General features: G+C 36.2%; 1 protein-coding gene across 1 annotated transcript; it reads right to left on the reverse strand.

Annotated features, from left to right (window-relative positions):
• Positions 1 to 12,681: 12,681 nt before the first annotated feature.
• LOC109435472 (olfactory receptor 5G3) lies at positions 12,682 to 13,626 on the reverse strand. The gene has a single exon (XM_019713407.2). The coding sequence runs from the start codon at positions 13,624 to 13,626 to the stop codon at positions 12,682 to 12,684; it is 945 nt and encodes a 314-aa protein (XP_019568966.1).
• Positions 13,627 to 20,100: the final 6,474 nt, after the last annotated feature.

Raw genomic sequence — 20,100 nt, forward strand, 5'->3', positions numbered from 1 at the left:
CTTCACAATCTCAAAGACAAGAATGTTAGAGTAGATCAGAGATTTTATTTTTTTATGTGAGTCTGATGAAAGACCCAGTCCTTTTCTGTGGAATAAATATACGTAAAACTGTGGCCCAAACACTTAAAACTTGTACATGATTTCACAGCCCTCCAGAATTAATTCTTAGATATTTGAACGCTTTTTCCAAACCTACCATCTTAATAACGCTTTCAATTATTAAAGGAAGCATTAGTTAATTTTATTGATTGATAAGCTAATGCTGCCATCTAGTGGCAAAATTTAACAATACTTAAAGAATTAACCGTGTTTCCTTACTGGGAATGCTGCCTACGCTTTATTTGAACACATTCTGTATTCACTGAGGCCATGTTAACAGGAGATGACTAAAGAGTAAAATGGGGGTGGGGGGGAATGATGTTTCATGAAGAATGTGAAATTGTGCATGTCATGGGCACTGTAAGCACATATTGTGAAACAAACTTTGACCCTTGTCTTCTAAAATAATACTAAATATTTAAAACCAGATTTTTAAGAATTCAGGATGCAATTTATAAACACTGAATTGGAGAAAGAATAATATCAACCTTAAGCGTTCATCATGCTTCATCACATCCCTTTCAAAATGACCCCCGGGGAAAACAAAAACCTGCTATGCCTTGATGGGTTTCACAAACACCTCTTCCATTAAGTAGATGCCTGACCTAAGACACATGGCACAAGCTCTCAGAAGCCTCGGCTGGCGAAAAGCTGCGAAATGGATTGAAAAACTCATATCAAAACGGAAGCTCAAGTATTCGAGGAGATGTTTACAAAACACTTAGCACAGTGTCTGTGATATAGTAGGTCCTCAGCAAATATATGATTACATTACTATTAAAGAATATTTATATTAATAAGTGCCGTAAAATGATATTAGCACAGAACACTGCAATCTCAGGAAAGAAAGCACACACATAGGCTAACATGTACGCTTGAGAAATGGCAGGCTTGAATGTCCATTCTGTGCCTTAATGCTTACTTGTCTATTCCATGAGCATTCGTGTGGTTGGCAGGATTTCTAAAATGGTCCTGCAAAGACGTCCTGTCCTAAACCCTAGAATCTAATCCCATGGTGCAATATCACTCGTATGATTTTGTTGTGTTACATGGCATAGCTAACCTCAACAGAGGAAGGGTAACTTGGATGACCTGGGTGGGTCCAGAGTGTTCTCCAGCTGAGAGCAGAAGAGTCAGAGAGGTTCAAAATGTGGGAATAGATGTATCGGTGCTCGTCTGAAGATGGAGGGGCCACATGAGAAGGAATGTGGCCAGCCTTAAGGAGCTGAGAGAGGCCCCTGGCTAAGAGCCAGCGAGGAACAGACACCACAGCCCACAACCACGAGGAACTGTATTTTGTACACACACAAATGAGTTTGAAAATGAGGTCTTCCCCAGAGGTTCCAGGAAGGAGTCTAGAGCTGCTAACATGTTGACTTCAGCCTTGTGAGACCCTGAGCTAGAATCAAGCCACGACCCACAGACTGCAAGCGGTAAGTTTGTGTAGTTTTACTAGGTTTGCGGTAACGTGTTATGCAGCAGTAGGAAATGACTACAGGAGTATATTCATCTTTAAAATGGAAATAGTAACATTTTATTTGTGTACCTATTATAGAGATCAGAGATGGTAAGTCTGGAAGACACGTTTGCTGGTACACTGTGGAAGTTCAATCAATGATAATTATTATCAATGTTTTTCAACAAGTGAAATTGTGTTAACTGATTATCAAAATATAATCATTTACAAATGTCTGATTATCAAAATAGAATCATTTACAAATGTCTATGATCCTCAACTAACATTATTTAAAAAGAAGTAAAATTCCAATATAACTTAGTCTACTCTTGTGAGGTACACTAAACTGTAAGCTTAGGTTTCACTGAAGAAATTATTAAAGAAAAGAACAACAGATATTGAATATTTTTGTAGGCAAAGAAAAAGTGGCTAATATATGAGTTCCTCAGTTGCAAGCAACAGAAATCGAAAATTCATTGAAAGTATCTTAAGTAGCTCAAAATACCAATGGGGAGGTGAGAGAACAGACTAAACAGTGGACAAGAACCAGGGCATCTCTGGGTGTCCCTGTGGCAGAGACTGTCTGTCTACTCAGGGAACCTTGGCTAAAATGAATGCTATCCAGTCATTTTTCTATCATTGTGTCACTCTCCACTTGGATGGGTTTCAAGGTCATTAGACTGAGTTGAAAAAAGCCAGTCTCAAAAGGTCACATATTCTATGATTCCATATGTGTGTATGTATGTGTGTGTGTATATATGTGTGTTACTCAAAATGACAAAACTGTAGAGCTAGAGAACAGGTCAGGGGTTGCCTGGGATTAGGAATAGTGGGAAAAGGGTAGTGGTGTGAGTATAAAAGGGGTAGCACAGGGGAGAGCTTTGTGGAGATGGAATAATTTTGTATCCCGATTGTAGGATTATACAAATTGACACACAGGATAAAATAACACAGAGCTATGCACACATCTCATACCAATGTCAGTTTCCCATTTTTCATGTTGTACTGTTGTTGTGAAGATATAACCATTGGGGAAAACTGGGTGAATGTTGCAAGGGACCTATCTGTACTAGCTTTCAAGCTTCCTGTGAATCCGTATTTATTCAAAATTTATAAAGTGTTTTTTAGAAAAAGATTAAATGAGAAGTGAGAAAAAGGGGAGGTAAAGATAATGGGAAGAAAGGAAAATTAAGTAAGGGAGGCATACATTTTGAATCTTGAAATAACCATAACTATTCCAACAGCATAATTACACAAAAATATTAACAGGGTGTGCAGCAGCAGTATTGACAGAAGTCTAACAACATTCTCTCCTGGTAAGAAAGCTCGAAAGGGTTTTGGTTAACAGGAAACTAATGAGATAAAAATTTGCTAATCTCCTGTGATCTCAGAGTCAATGGAGCTTGGAAAGCAATGGCCTATGGGGTAGAATTTAAGATTAGTCAGAAAAACTGTGCCTTAGTAGTAAACGGTTTCAAGATTTAATATTTTCTAGACATTTCAGGTCATTTATATTTGTACTCATTATTATTCAAAGAGGATAGAATGCATTTTGAGTGTCACAATAAATTTAGATTATGAAACAATTTTATGAGAATGAAACTAGAATATACCCATCTATGATCTCAACCAATTCAAACTATTGTGTGAAAATAATAGTTTCTGACTGTTTAAATGCATGTTACTTTATTTTCCCAGTCTTACCCGATCCAAAGATCCTTACAGAGAAAAATCATGAGCCTAGAAACGTGTGACTGTGGGCATGAGCAGCAGAGACCATGTCAGCTGATTGAAAGGTTTGTTTTCTGCTTATAATACCCAACCTAGGAAAAGTGAAGAAATTAAGACCCAGAGAAGCCAAGGCCTCTTAATGCTAACATCCAATGAACCCATAAATCTTACAGCACATTTCAGTATTTCTATGCCACGTGCAAAATTCAACCAAAATATACATTCGAGTTAGGTCATTTAAACCAAAGACACAGACTAAATATTCTGTTTGCACGAGATTATTCTTCAGGGTAAGCTTTGAGATGTTTTCTTGGGCTTCTAAATTTATTTTTCGTATCTTGCCTCCGTGAAGATAATTTAGGAAATCACTTAACTCATCTGTCTGAAGAAACATCAAAGTGAATTACAAAATTAACATTCCCTGACTGAAGCACAGACAGGTTAAGTATCTTGCCCAAGGTCACATAGCTAGTAAGTGGTAGAGGTGATGTTTGAACCCAGGCCATCTAGATCCAGAATCCATATTCTTTTTTTTTTAATTAAAGTTTATTGGGGTGACAATTGTTAGTAAATTTACATAGATTTCAGGTGTACAATTCTGTAACACATCATCCATAAATCACATTGTGTGTTTACCACCCAGAGTCAGTTCTCCTTCCATCACCATATATTTGATCCCCTTTACCCTCATCTCCCACCCCCTCCCCCTTTACCCTCTGGTAACCACAAAACTATTGTCTGTGTGTATGAGTTTTTGTTTCTTATTTGTTTGTCTTGTTCTTTTGTTGTTTTTGGTTTATATACCACATATCAGTGAAATCATATGGTTCTCTGCTTTTTCTGTCTGACTTATTTCACTTAGCATTATACTCTCAAGATCCATCCATGTTGTCACAGATGGTCCTATTTCATCTTTTCTTACCACTGAATAGTATTCGATTGTGTATATGTACCACAACTTCTTTATCCGTTCAGAATCCACATTCTCAACCACTATATTATAGTCCTCTTATTGAAGCTGATGTTGTAGATGAAAATGTATTAACATAGGAAAGCATTCCCAATGTATTGTATGTGAAAAAGCAGGTAGAAAAACAAAGTATTTAAAAACATACACCATATAACCACAAGATGACCACGAGGTTTTGAAAATTAATTTGGGGAACGTACAGAGGGATAGTGGATGGGGGGAGGGGGGTTCACACAGTGTGAGGGATATAAATGAGAAACGTCTAACTTTTGCATTGTCTTGTGCACCTGAAACTAATAAAAAAAATAAAAAAATAAAAATAAAAATAAATAAAAATAAAAAAAATAAATAAAAATAAATAAAAAATAAAAACATACACCATAAATCAAAAGAGGTTATTTCTGGTTAGTGGGGTTATTATTTTTGTTGTCTGGTTTGTTCTAATACGTGTTTTCCAGGTTTTCTGTACAGAATGCTTATTATCTTTACAACAGAAATGAAACTTATTGAAAGATGACTTTTCTCCTCAAAAAAAAGTTAACATTCCCTGATGTGAAAGTGAATTACCCTGCAAATGCAGACATGTCATTTTTGTCAGCTCCTGCGGGTGTCTAGGAAGATAAACAATATAATGATACCATCCTGAAACCTGGGCCTTCCCATAGCACTTTAAAAAGGGGTTCACTGATTCCATTCTGCACAACACACAGCAGAGATTTCTCTAAAGGGCTGTTGTGTGAATTGGAGCTAAGTCCCTCAAGGAGCCAGAAGCCCAGGAGATCTGGCCTATGGACAACATACGCATATTAAAGTTATTACGTGAGAAAATAATCTGGGGACTTTGAGTCAACCGTAATTGTACAAAACAAAACTGTACCTCCCTTTGGAGGTATTAAAATGGAGAGATTAAATGAACAGTTTGGTAATTCAAAAAGACCTGTTATTTAGGTTTAAGAATCATGCAAATTTTCTGTTTTGTGCACAAGAATATTTGAGCCAAGATACTCTCTTTGGAGAATTTTAAAAAGTTAATTATAGTCATGTAATCATGACAATATCATTTTATGAATTTGACTTATCCAAAACTCAGCAAACTTACCTTTTTGATAAAATACCTTATTTACCTCTATTAATGACTTCAAAATTACACTAAAATTTCTGGACTTCTGATCACAGACAAGAAGAATTACTGTGTTTCCCTGAAAATAAAACCAGGTCTTATATTAAGTTTTACTCCAAAAGACGCATTAGGGCTTTTGTTCAGGGGATGTCATCCTGAAAACTCATGATGGGGCTTATTTTCTGGTTAGGTCTTATTTTCGGGGCAACACGGTACATATCCCCAACATGGTGTTCCTGAAGTATCAGGAATTCTACTATATTCTGATGGAGATGGGTTATCTTTGTCCTGATTAACCAGGGGTCTACTAACACATATAAAATGATCCCTTGCCTTTTCCTGACTCTCCTATGGCACAGTATGAAGTCCCTATTTTTCTCAAAAGTTTGAGTCAATTGGCATCTGATCCTTGAAGAAAGCTGAACCTCAAGAGTCTACATCCATAGAGAAGAAATGAAAGTAAAATAAATGCTATGGAGTTTGAGCCAATATTACCTCACAATGGGATTTTTTTTTCTCTCAAAGGAAAGCTTCTGAAGAAAAAATACTCAAATCTTGGGACCGTCTTTGAAAAATGGAGCAGAGATCTATTGAACATGTAGCACTGGATGCTAAGAAATGAAACTCACAATTCAAATACTAGCCCTGAAAGTTGGTACCGGTTGTTGGGGGAGACTGAACGTAAATGTGAAAAAATCAAATATGTAACAGAAAACTCAACTACACATAGATTTGGAAATATCTTCTCTTAGGTTTATTTAGAATGACTTGGGAAGTCCCCAGCTGGGTAAATCACTCCCAGAGACCATGCGCAGGTACACTTTTATACAAGTAACATACTTTTAGGGGTCAAACCCTATAAAAACATTCCTGGTTATACTATATTCTTAATTTTTAAATGACTTGTGTTAAGTTACATCCTAAGAACAGGGCTTTACAAACTAAATTTCATATACAAGTAAGTTCTAGTCTATATGAAATTAGAAATCAAAACACCTGGAAATTTTCACAATAACCACAATTTTAAGTTTTATATAACAGTTTTTATGAAATTTTAAGAGTTTGTTTTGGTTTAGAATAGATTGTTTAATAAAATGGAAAAGTACCATTGCATTACTTGTTTGAGGTTTCAAAAATAGCCTCTATACTTGGTGTTAAGAACTAAATTGTGTTTCCCCAAAATTCATATATGGGAGCCCTAATCTCCAACGTGACTGTATTTGGAGATAGGGCCCCTAATGAGGTAAATAAGGTTAAACGAGGTCATAAGGGTGGGACTCCAGAACTGTAAAAGAATTAATTTCTGTTGTTTATGCCAACCAGCCTGTGGTATTTTGTTATGACAGCACTAGCAGACTAATGCAGTCATATTAAAACTTTCCAAAAGAAATCAGTGTTAAAAGAAGGATGACACTCAAGTTATCAAAGAAAAAATAAATGGCTCTATAGACAGAGCCAACAAAATTATAAAAGGCAGCAAAAGAAAATGTAAGCTCTATTTATTTGAAAGACAGATTTTCACACATTTCCCTCACCCAGTTACCTTTTCCTGCATATATATATATATATATATATATATATATATATATATATATATATATATATATATCTTCTTTGTCGTCAGTTACACTCAAGGCATTCTATGTGATTTTATTTAAAGCCAGCCTACCCAATCTTACATCTGATTCCATGACCTTATGCTTATCCAAGAACGTCTCACTTTCATTTGGCCACCCTCTTGTGTCTTCAGTTTTCCCTTTCTACCAAAGCACTCCACCCAGGTATAATTATTTTATAATGTCTAATATTAAAAGGAAACCCCCTCCGCTCCTCATGCCTGCTCCAGGAACTATCCCATCATTGTGTCCTCCTCTTTGATGGCGCAGTGACGTCTCCAATCCCTCTCCTGGCTTTCACTCCTGAACCCACTCTAAGCAGCTCTGCATCCCCATCACTCCCCAGATTGCTGTTTCAGGGTCTCCAACGATGCCCACATTGCCAAGTGCAACGGTAAGTCATCAGTAGTTGTCGAACATAGTACAGTACTTGACATTGTTGATTACTTCCTCTTTCTTGAAATAACTTCTCTAAATGACTTCTTAACAAAACACTATCCTCATTCCCGCCTTTCTTAGTTTAATTTGCTGGATTTTCCTCATAATCCCAATTTCTAACTGTTAAAAAATGCCAGTGATTCGTTTCTGGGCCTCTGCTTTTCTTTATCTATCTTCATGTCCTTCATAAGAAAGCTCAGTTAGTCCCATAGCTTTAAATACCATCCCTGTGCTAATACTCCCAAACATTATCTCCATTTCCATCTTCTTTCTTAAATCCTAAAATCAAATATTCAACTGCCTCCCTTCACTTCCAATGGGGGATTAAAATAGAACATGTACAAAATCAAACTACTGGCTTCTTCTTCAAACCAGAATAGAGACTGTACTTACTGAAGATAATGACAGGTCAGAAGAAAATATGTAGAATAAAGCATGAAGAGGAAAAATCATGTGAAATGCAAAAGAGAAATATGTAATACAGTGAAAAGACCTAAAATGTGTGATTAGAGTGTCAGGAGAGAAGAAAAATGGCAATAGTGAAGAATTCTCAAAAAAAAAAGAAAGAAAGAATGTCATGGACTTAAGAAGCACAACCAAGCCCAAGCAGGATCAAATACACTATAAACACACACATACACACACACCTAAATACATCACATTTAAACTGCCAAGAACCAGAGAAAAAGGAAAATGCATTCAGAAAAGAAAAGGAAGGAAGGAAGGAAGGACGGACGGACAGACGGAAGGAAGGAAGGAAGGAAGGAAAGAAGGATTACTTTTGAAGGAACAATGATAAAATAATGAGTTTCTAACACAAATGAAAGAAATCACAAGAAAATAGAATAACTTTAACTAAGTGCTGAGAAAAAAAGTAATTTCCAACTGACAATTCTACAGCAGGTGAAACTATCCATGAAGGCGAAATAAAAGCATATGCAAACAAAATCTAACAGACTGTTTCATACATTGGCCTAAACTAAAGACAATACCACTGAGTGTTCTTTAGTTAAAAGGAAAATTAATTCTTACAGAACCTCAGGGGTGCAGAAGACATATTTCAATGAAAAGAAAATTATGTAAATAATTTTAAATGGATATCTACTAATAAAAATGATAATAATGTATAGAAAACTAAAATAAATTATAACAAAAACACATAAATCAACAGTGGGGTGAATAGAATTAAAGCATTCTAAGATTTTCCCATTATCTGGAGAGAGACACAAACACTAATTCATATTAGACTCTGATACATCCAGAATTTGTGGTGTAACCCCAGCCACCAAAAGAACAGAAGAATCTATAACAACCAAATACTAGTGAGACTATCCTCTCATCAAGTGAGTCAGAACTTTTTCTTACACTTAAAAGCCACACCATCTGACCATTGAATATTTATTAAGCATATACTATATTGAAATAGTGATTGAAATGTATCAGTTTAATAAAATAACATGCCCACATGATGCTTAGATTTTATTGAGGGAAGATAATGAACAATAAATTTCAAAATCACTTTAAGGTTATTATAGATTAAAAGGTGATAAATGTTATGGATAACAGAAAAGGTAGACCAGAGTAAAGAGAATCTAAGTTTCTTGGCGGGGTCGTGGTGGTAAAAATATCAGGGGGAAATCCCCTGCTGCTTTTAGCAGGGGGAGGAGAAAAGAACCATTTTCCAATACCCATTCTGTTCTTCTTCACAGGCCTGCCCTCAGCAGAAGCGAGGTAACCAGAGCCAACCCTGAGAGGCATTATCGGAGGCTAATTGAGGAAGAGAAATAGCTACCGTCAGCCCCCTCTATACATCCTGTCCCAACTTATGGGGGAGAAAACAAAAGAGAAACACTTATGAATTTCACAGTGTGGAGGCATAGCTTCACTAAAGGACTGAGACTTAATCACGGGAATATAAAACACTTCCCCTCCCCCTATGCCTTGTCACCACATTACAAAAGGCTGATTTACAGCAGTTCCTTTTACCCAGAACATCATGTCTGGCTATCAAGAAAGAATTGCAAAGCATACAAAAAGGCAAAAAACACAATTTGAAGAGACAGCAAAGCATCAGAACCAGACATGGCAGGGATGTAGGAATTATCAGGGCAGGAATTTTAATCAACTATGATTAAAATGCTAGAGAATACAAAAGCACTGTAACACAAATGAAAAATTACTTTGATGGGCTTCTTAGTAGACTCAACACGGCTGAGGCAAGAGTCAGTGTGTTTAAGGATATACCAATACAAACTTCAAAAACTGAAAAGCAAAGCGAACAAAGAGAAAACAGAATATTTAAGGACTGTAGGACAACTACAAATGGTGTAACATATGCATAATGGGAATATAAAAAGAAAAAAGAGACAAAGGAACAGAAGAAATATTTGAAATAATAATGACTGAGAATTTCCCCCAAATTAATCTTAAACACCAAACCACAGATCCAGGGAGCTCAGAGAATGCCCAGCAGGATAAATGCCAACAAAAACTCTACCTAGGCATACAACTTCCAATCTACAGAAAATCAAAGATGAAGAAAAAATCCTAAAAGAAGCCAGCCAGAGGCAAAAAAAACACCTCACCTATGGAGGAACGAGGATAAGAATTACGTCTGACTTACCCTCAGAAACCACGCCTTATGAAAATGATGACCTCCTCTGAAGAACCAATACTACAAATCAGGAGATCTCAGTGTGTAGAGGCCTTAACTGACAGAGAATTTCCTTACTGATATTGGGCCTTTACTCACCCTTTCTTTACAAAATAAGGAGAACTATTTAAAGACTTATAGGGTAAACAAACAAACAAACAAAATACACCTCCAGTTGAATTTCTAACACTGTCTCATATGAAAAATCAGCTGAGAACATTCCTTATTAATAAAAACAAAACAAAAATCTATCTTAACATGCACCGTGTGACACTTACAAAGACTGAAGGAAAAGAATAAGAGGCCGTAATGGAAAAATACAGAGGAGCTATAACTTAGAGAATTAGTGTGATTCTCTGAGTAGAAGTCACACTTAAGCAGTATATGAAAAACAAGTAGAGTTATCCATGTAAATATGGTAGGAAAAGAATTCTCCTAAAGAAGAATACATTAGGACATTCGAATGGTGATAACTAGAGCTAGAGGAAGACAGTTGGTTTTAATATATTTGCATATACTTGGAGAAGGGGAACAATCCAGGAAATCTGTAATTATCATTTGCTTCCAGCTGTTCTCCTAATCCCCTTTCAATAAATTTTGCATCATAAGTATTTACAAAATAATTTAAAAAACAGAACATATTCAGGTTTCATACTAGGAAATGACTATCTTAAAAGGTGACTTGTGGTTTGAGACATGTTATATAATGAAGAGTCATTTGAAGGCAAAATATGACAGGGAAAGAAACTGTTAATCTTTCTACATAAAAGTGAAAAAAATATATTTCCCTTTGTCATACCTAAGCCAAAAATTTAATAATTCCTAGTAAAATAGTGTCGGAAAATTTCACAAGACTGACAATTAACAATGTTAATTGTATATAATCTTTGACCTAGCTATCTTACATTTGGAAATCTATGCTATAGAAATGTAATTACGAGATACAAATTGCAACATCATTTGTAGGGAGAATAAAAGGAAACAACCTGAATTTGTATCATTAGGAGAAACATACATTCTTTGTACGAAATGTTGTGCTACAAAAAACTATAAAATATAGTTTTATATGGATATATTTATGATAATATCTAGTATACTTTTCAAGTCATTTATTTGCATTGTGTTATTGTTAACTTAGCATTTTGCTATCATTTCAAAGTTTTTAATTAAGAGAAAACTTACCACCATGCATAAAAATTACAGACTCTGGGAGGTAGGGAAAAATGCAGCATAGATTTGCTGAGAAGACCTCCTTTTTACTTAGGTTTTGACAAAGATTTCCTTCACCAATGTTTAGAAATGTCTCATGAAATCAGAAAATGTTAGAACGTAGAGTAACCTTAAGACAAGGCATTGTGCCCATCCCCCTCAATTTATTCATTTACTGATATATTCATTAATTTGTTAGTTTTGACACAGATTGCAGCTTTTCAAACGTGAACTTTAATTACCAAATTAAACATATTTTTTGTAAAATAAGTCCAACAACTTAGAAGAGTATGAACAAACCCCTATGCTATATCCAACGTTAGCAGTTTGGCCTGTAGCCTTCCACTGTAGCCATGATCATTTCTTTCTATGATCATGTACATATGTACATACTAATATAGTTTACACTTTACCCCCACCTTTTTCCTTTCTTTTCTTTTTACTAAGTGTGATCAGTTCTGCAGATTAAACTTTGACTTGACTTTTTCTATCAATGATTGTATCAGAGAGCTTCCTCCAAACCAAAGCATGAATATCTAACTTATACTTTTTATAATTAGCTGCACAACATTTCATAGAAAGCAAGTATGTTTCTCCTACTAATACAGAGTCAGGTTGTTTCTTTTATTCCCTCTACAAAAGATGCTGCAACACTTGTGTCTGGTGTTTATATTTCTATGGCATAGATTTCCAAATGCAAGATAGCTAGGTCAAAGAGTTATGTGCATTCTAAGAAAAAATCATCAGATTACAAATTACTCTCTGAAAATGTAGCTATTCACTTAGCTACAATAGCTATGTATAAAATTGCTGTCCATATCCAAATGATAACCTTACCAGCCTTGCACATAATCTTTTTAATGTTTGCTAATCTGATAGATGAAAAAAGTTTCATTTCTCTACTGTGTTTCATGTATGTGTGTGCATGTGTGTATTTCAACACTTCCCTACTGGGACAGTAACTCCTTGTGAATCACTTGTTTTGCAATTTTTCTCTCATTTTCCATTGTTCAACTTTTAACAAGGTTTATGAAAACTTTATTAATGAACTCTGTTCATCTTACCCTTATAACATTTGCTTTTCTGGTCTGGAATACAATGTCTTCCCACGTACAAAAATATGTTAAAGTTCTCCTGGATTTTCTTCTGGCATAAATGATATTTATACCTCTAATGTTTCTGGAAATTCTTTCGTACTCTGCATCATTTCACAAAGGAGAAGACTGCAGAAAAAGCAATATAAACAGTACTTCCAGTATACAAATGACCTGGTAACCGGCAGCCTCAGGAATTAAAGAGAGCTTCTAATTCTCAGCGTCCAGTTCTTTTCCTCAATCATTATTGAATCGCATCATTGCATCACCGGGGCAGCACAATTAGAATGCTAGTTTACCTGTCTTTCAGAATTTTTTTTCTTTCAAACTTGCTCCTGAATGCATTTTTCACCTCCTTGTTCCTCAAGCTATAGATGATGGGGTTCAGCATGGGGATGACCAGCGTATAAAATAGGGAAATCACTTTATTGATATCTAGGGAGGAACCTGAGCCAGGCCGAACATAGATAAAGAAAAGAGTCCCATACAGAATGCAGATGGCTGCCAGGTGAGAAGAACAAGTGGAGAAAGCTTTCTGCCTCCCGTCAGCAGTCTGGATTTTCAAGATGGCCATTAGGATGCAAACATAAGAGGTCGTGATGATCAGGCCACTGAATACTCCTATAGCTCCAGCCAAAACGGAAAGCACTAACTTATTGGTCCAAGTGTCTGCACACGCTAGGGAAAGCAGTGGTGAAATATCACAGAAGAAGTGATTGATGATATTGCGGCCACAGAAGGGTAAGCCAAACGTGAGAATTGTATGAGTCATGGTGCTTATAAGAGCTATGACATAAGGCCCTACCACCAGCTGCACACAGACCCGCTGGGACATAATGAGTGTATACAACAAGGGCTTACAGATGGCCATATACCGGTCATATGCCATGGAAGCCAGAAGGAAACATTCCATTGCCACAAAAAGACCAAAAACCCACATCTGTGCAGCGCAACCGATGAAAGAGATGCCTCTTTTCTCTGCAAAGATATCACACAGCATCTTGGGAGCAATGGAAGAAGAGGAACAAATGTCTACAAAGGACAAGTGGCTGAGGAAAAAGTACATCGGCGTGTGGAGTCTGGAGTCAATCCATATGAGGGTGATCATCCCCAAGTTACCCCCCAGGGTGACAACATAGATGAAGAGAAGCATGACAAAGAGGAAAATCTGCTGGTGGACATGATCCGTGAGGCCCAAGAAAAGAAACTCAGTCACTGTCGTCTGATTCTTGCCTTCCATTGGTCAGTTGCAGTCTGTTATAGGAAAGAATTTTTATTATGAAAATAACCTATAATTAACAGTGACAAATAATATTTTAAGCCGATGACAAATTATCTAACTGGGTCTATAACAGACAATCATTGAAAAAATGTTCAACTGGAAAATAGTATTTCTAGATACTATATCTGAACAGTTGTGCCAAAATCTCATTTAAACTTGGGCAATTCGCCCTTCATTTCTTTGGATTTGCTACTCTCTCCCATAAAAGGAGTCCACCTATATTATCTAAAATTCCTTCAAGTCATACATGAGAATTTGTCTTCATGAGTCATTTTACTGGGTGATGGAATAATAAAACCCACGTAGTAATACCCTTACTGGGAACACTATGAAAACCAATGAGCTATTCAGATCCTGATATCAGCCATTGGGAAAAACTAAGCAGGGGAATTCCTATTCTTATTAATCAGTACCATTCTAATAGTGTTAAGATACAGTTCACATGTGTTTATCAGTCTAACGCCCAGATAACAAAATAGTCACTCATATAAAGGAATATGATACCCTGGAAGAAATGGTGAGGTCTTACCTTGAAGATCACGTGATCTGACAAATGTTGGACTGCAACTTGCAGAAATCACATAAAATAATGTACCAAATAATGCACCAAAATAATGTAGAATTATTTTATGTGATTTCTCATATTTTTTATAAACTCCTTTTTAAGGAACTTATCCTGAAATCTCTCAGGCAATATCAATTATAGTAGTAAAGTTTGTAAAATATTAAATGTGCAATATTTTATGCAGGGAACACCCTCAAGAAATGTTACTTTCTGACTCATTAGTCAAGGGGAAAAAAAATCAAGCGTTTAAAATGTACAGAACATTTTGTAGAATCATTTATGTGAGAAAAAAAAATTGGTTTTAAGTAACATTGATTATCACTCAATTAATGTCCTCTTTAACTAAAATAAAAGCAATATAATACTCTTGAGTTATACAATAATTATATGTGGAACTTGATATGTGATATAGCAATATCTATTCAATTTATGATTATTTTATCATTATCATGACTATCTGCTTAACGCTATGTGGAGCATATTTTTAGCAGTGACAAAGGAGCATCATCCATTGCATGAATTTTTCTGTTTATACCCATCCAAATATGTCAACATAGATGTGTGAGTGTAGGGGATAGTATAGACTGCTTATAGTTTTTATCCAACCTCCCTTCATTCTTTCTTTCTTTCCTTATTTATTTTTATTTATTTATTTAAATATGTCATTTTGAGTCTTCTATAAAAGGAGGAGGATGATCTCCATGCTCCTTTCATATTTAATATCCTGTGACCTCATGGACATCACAGTATTTCTATATTATGAAAAAATAAATAAACAGGGAATTCCATTCAGAAAAAAAGTCACAACAACCAGGTGTTTAGTCTCATAAAGATGTGAACAGAATGCCAGGGTCTGCTCTGTTTAGAGAGCCCAGGGTGCGGAGGCTCTATTCCCAAAGTCCAAACGCACCCTATGCTTCTCTGCCAATATTTCAAAAACTTCATATTATCCACACGCAGTGTACTCACCTCCTTAAGGGTATCCTTTATGCATCTCCACAGGAAGATACACAGGAAATGATCTTCAGAGGAAACTATCATTTTCTAGAAGTAAAGAGGGACCATTCAACTCCCTCTTGCTGGTGTTAGCCTTTCCTGAGAGACAGGACTATCTAGGTACTTGGTGAAGGAGACAAGTCTCCCATCTTGAAGAGCCTGGGAGTAAACAGACACTCAAAGACCTGCACATTGATTCATGTACTGCACAGAATAAGGAACATTTTCTTGGGAGTTTTCAAATAATTTAGAGCCAGATCCCAAAAGAACTAAAATCTCAAGAGCTTACACCTGAAGGGACAAAATTAAAATGATCTCTCTGGCATCTGGACCAAGTTTTTATTTCTAGCATGTTTTTTTCTTAAAGAGAGGATTCTTTAAAAAAAAACAATGTAGGTTTGTTCCCTCTTTGGGATTCTCCTTCGCCAAAAGGGAGCCCTCTTTTCTATCAGTGGGGAGTGATGCATTGAGCAGCCAGAACCAGCTGGGATGAAGTAATTTGCTGCCTAGATTCTGGAGCCACACTGCCTGGGTGTAAATCTCAATCCCACAGTTTACTGGCTGTGTCACTTGGAGCAAGTTTCTACACCTCTCTGTGCCTCATTCTTTTAATCTGCAAAACAGAGAAGACAATAGCTTCTAGTTCACAGAGATGCTGGAAAGATTTAATGAAGTAATACATTTATAGGACTTCTAAGAGTGTCTAGCACAGAATCAGCACTCCTTAATGTCATTTATTATTATTAGGGATCTATAGCACAGCTGGGGAGATAATATCTAGACCTAAAAATAAACCAACAGTCCAAAGTAGCAACTGCTTATCTCGAGACAAAAATAAAAACCAATCACTTGACTCCAAAGGAAGGACAGATCACGATAAGTGGGAGTAGATGAGAAAAATTTCAAAGAAGGAATTGTCTGGAAAGACAAATTTTAGATAACTAAAGTCAGGAGACAAGGTATTCCAGGCAACACTGCTGAGGTGAACACATGCAAGCGACCAGGAAGAGAAGCACGGACATTTTGGGGATGGAAGGGTCACGTGAGAAAGAAGAAAGTGTAGAGTCTGATGACGTAGGTTGAGCTATCTCAACCACCACCATCTCCGAGAACCTTATTGTTTATCCTGCATAGTCACAGGATGTGGAGCACAGCATAGGGAATAGAGTCAGTGGGACTGTAACAGCTATATACGATGTCAGAGGGGTAGTAGATTGGGGGAGGGGTTATCACTCTGTGAGGGGTATAAATGTCTATTCTATTGTTTTGTACACCTAAAACTAATTTTTAAAAAAACAGCTGATATCTCATCTATCAATCCCCATAACATTTCATTGGTAGCTCATTTTTAACTCCTATTAAGTATCTATCTTAGGAGGTTTCCAGTAACTGATGTTGTCTAAGTATTTGTTGAATTAGTGAAAAATAAGCCCCCCATCTATAACTCATAGTGGTTCACATTTAGCAATTAGAATTATGTTATATACTTTTGATTAAAGATTCCAGGGAAAAGTATTTGTCCTTGTTATTCTTTTTAAAATCAATTAAAACCAATAAGAAAAAAACAAAAATACATTTATGAAAAAAGAAAATCATACTGTAAAACTAATAAAGGAAAAGTAATATGGAAATTAACAAGCAAGGCAAAAGTAGTCTATTAACAGAGAAAATTATTTTAAAAATTGTTCTTTATTACATTTATAAAAATAAAAACATCCATTCTGGAAACAGCAACGTTGAAAAAAAATAACAAAATTATGTCAGGTGATGGGAAGCTGGCTGAGCCCAGGAAAGAAAATTATATGAGACTTGTCATTCACATGAAACAAAACAAACAAAAAAGTGTGTAGGCACTACTTAAAACGATCATGGACATTGAAGACCTGTTTGAGAAAAATTTTTTTAAATAAAATTTTTAAATAAAGTACAACTTCAAAGTGTTCAGAGAGAAAATGATCAGTAAGACAGGAAGGAAGATCTAACATACAAATAACTGGTTATCTCTGAAGAAGAGAGATGTAATATGTAAAAAATTTTCTGAAACCTAAGATCTATATCTATGGAATAAATGAAATCATAATACCGTATCTTAACATTCCCAGCTGTTTATTTGAGTCATATTTGTAGTTTCTCCTGAACTTGGAACAGTAACTTAAAATAAGCCTTAGCCACATACTCATAGGGCATTCCTACCACATCATGAGATTGCCTCGCAAATTACCAGCAAGCAAAAAAAGGAAGTTTGAAATCAGATGTGATGTAGATGCCTGATCTCTGCACTGTACACCTGAAGCTAAAGCTGAACAATAATGAATGTCAACTGTAATTATATATATGTATATATATACACACACACACACACACACACACACACACACAAAGTGGAGTACAGCATTAGGAATAGAGACAGTGGAAATGTGATGGCTGTGTGTGACGTCAGAGGGGTAGTAGATGGGGGGCAGGACGTTATCACTGTGTGAGGGATATAAATGATAAATGTCTAACTATTACATTGTTTTATATACCCGAAACTAATTAAAAAAAAACGAAAAAGTAAATGCTTTAATAATACCCTAAAAAAAAAAAAGAGAAGAAAATCAGATGTTAGCTAAATTTCAAGTACTATAGAAAATGTGGTGGAGATGCTACTTCCCTTTGTTACATTAGTGAAAGTGACAGACTGCACTGTGCCTCACTCTTGTCACTTCAGTGCATGGCAGCCAGCTTTCACTGCTGCCACCTGCATTTACCTGAGGTCTTCTCTTCCCACTACTTACCCACCACCCAGGGAGCCGAAAGTGCCATAAAACAACAACAACAAAAAAGTTAATATGTTCCAGGAACAATTTGAACCAAAGACTGATTCAAAGAAATGGGGAAAATGAGGCAAAAGTGAATGAAGAACAGATGGAACAAAAGAAAATAAAAAACAAGATGGTAGATTTACGCCCAAGCATGTCAATAATCACTCTAAATGTAAATGTGCTAAATACCAATTAAAAAGTAAAATTTATGTTGTCATTTAAAAAAGCAAAATCAACAATATGCCTCCTAAGAGAAACCTACTTTAAATATGAAGACACAAATTGATTAATATTCAGAGGCTGGAGAATTATAACTTTGTTAATACTAATCTAAGGAGACCTGGTGCAGCTAGATTAGACTAAGTATATGTCAATGCAAAGAAAATTACCAGGGATAAACAAGATAATTCCATAATGATAAAGGGATCAATGTGTCAAGAAGCCATAATCCTAAACATCTATACACCTGATAACAGAGCTTCAAAATACATGAAGCAAACATTGATATAACTGTAAGGACAAATTAAAAATCCACAAATAAAGTATGGGATTTCAACACTGTTTTCTCAATGATTGATACAACATATTTGTTGAGAAAACATATTTGGTAGAATCACAGATGATTTTTACTGTCTTTTTTTTTTTCCTTAGGTATATTTTACAAAGATTTATAATAAGCATAATTACTTTTGTCCTTTAAAAATCAAAGTGAAAAGTTCTGAAGATAAGCTTTTGTCTAACTGCCTCCCCATCCCCACTGAATGATTGCTAAAGGACTTGTATCTCTCAACACAGACATCTGTGATTTGCTAAATGACTATTACAGAAAGTACAGTGTTTTCTACATAAATAAGCAGGGCTTCTCCAGTGTTTTAAGAGAGAAAGAATGGCCCTGGTTCCTGCTCAAGAGAAGACCAAAGGTCTTATAGCGGCAGGTGGGGGCAGACCTCTGCATGAATGACTGCGGACTACATTTAGACAAGAGAGAAGAGACAGAATAAATCTTCTTTCAAAACAAAAATGCTGTTCAAAGTCATGCTGCAGTGGAAAAGGATAGCAGGAGAGACTGTGGACCTCTCTGGACCCTGAGGAAGTATTCGTAGCATCAGCCATATTGGTGTGTAGAATGCAGGAGTTGTATATATGATGAGGGATAGAAAAACACTTGGGGTGCAATAGTGAGCCTCATATGCCTAACAGGAGGCTCAATGAAACTTATGTCCCCAGATGCACGAAGGTGGGCTCTGTAGTTACTCAGAATACCAGTCCTTCAAGCACCAGTTCAGTTTCCTGTTTCCTTTGGCATGAAGCTTCCCCTGTATCCAGGTATCCTCTGCCTGGGCACTGGGCTCCTTCATGTTTCAGCAGGACTCCTCTCATTGTGGACATCACAAGTACACATAAAAAACCATGTTTCAAGGCACAGTTCTGTACTGCATAGAATTCTCCTTGAGGTTGACCTCTATTGGAATAAGCTCTGTATCCCTCCTTCCTGTACTGCCGAGCACAAAAGAAGAACTTACATACGAGGGTATACGAGGTCTGACAATTAAGTTTGCGAATTTGTTGGCAATGATGTTGCTCACCTTTTTTTGATATCAGAGGGATTATTCATTATGAATTTGTACCAACTGGACAAACAGTTAACAAAGTTGACTATTTGGAAGTGCTGAAAAGGCTGTGTGAAAAAGTTAGATGACCTGAACTTTTCGCCAACAATTCATGGCTCTTGCATCACGACAATGCACCAGCTCCCATGGCACTGTCTGTGAGGGAGATTTTAGCCAGTAAACAAATAACTGTATTGGAACACCCTCCCTACTCACCTGATCTGGCCCCCATGACTTCTCTCTTTACCCGAAGATAAAGGAAATATTGAAAGGAAGACATTTTGGTGACATTCGGGACATCAAGGGTAATACGACGACAGTTCTGATGGCCATTCCAGAAAAAGTGTTTCAAAATTGCTTTGAACTGGTAGACTAGGCACTGGCGTCAGTGCATAGCTTCCCAAGGGGAGTACTTCGAAGGTGACCGTAGTGATATTCAGCAGTGAGGGATGTAGCA

Source organism: Rhinolophus sinicus, linkage group LG06, assembly GCF_036562045.2.
Source record: "Rhinolophus sinicus isolate RSC01 linkage group LG06, ASM3656204v1, whole genome shotgun sequence".
Taxonomy (NCBI): Eukaryota; Metazoa; Chordata; class Mammalia; order Chiroptera; family Rhinolophidae; genus Rhinolophus; species Rhinolophus sinicus.

Bases quoted from the DNA above. Each gene is read 5' to 3' on its own strand.
- LOC109435472 (XM_019713407.2), bottom strand. From the start codon at position 13,626: ATGGAAGGCAAGAATCAGACGACAGTGACTGAGTTTCTTTTCTTGGGC.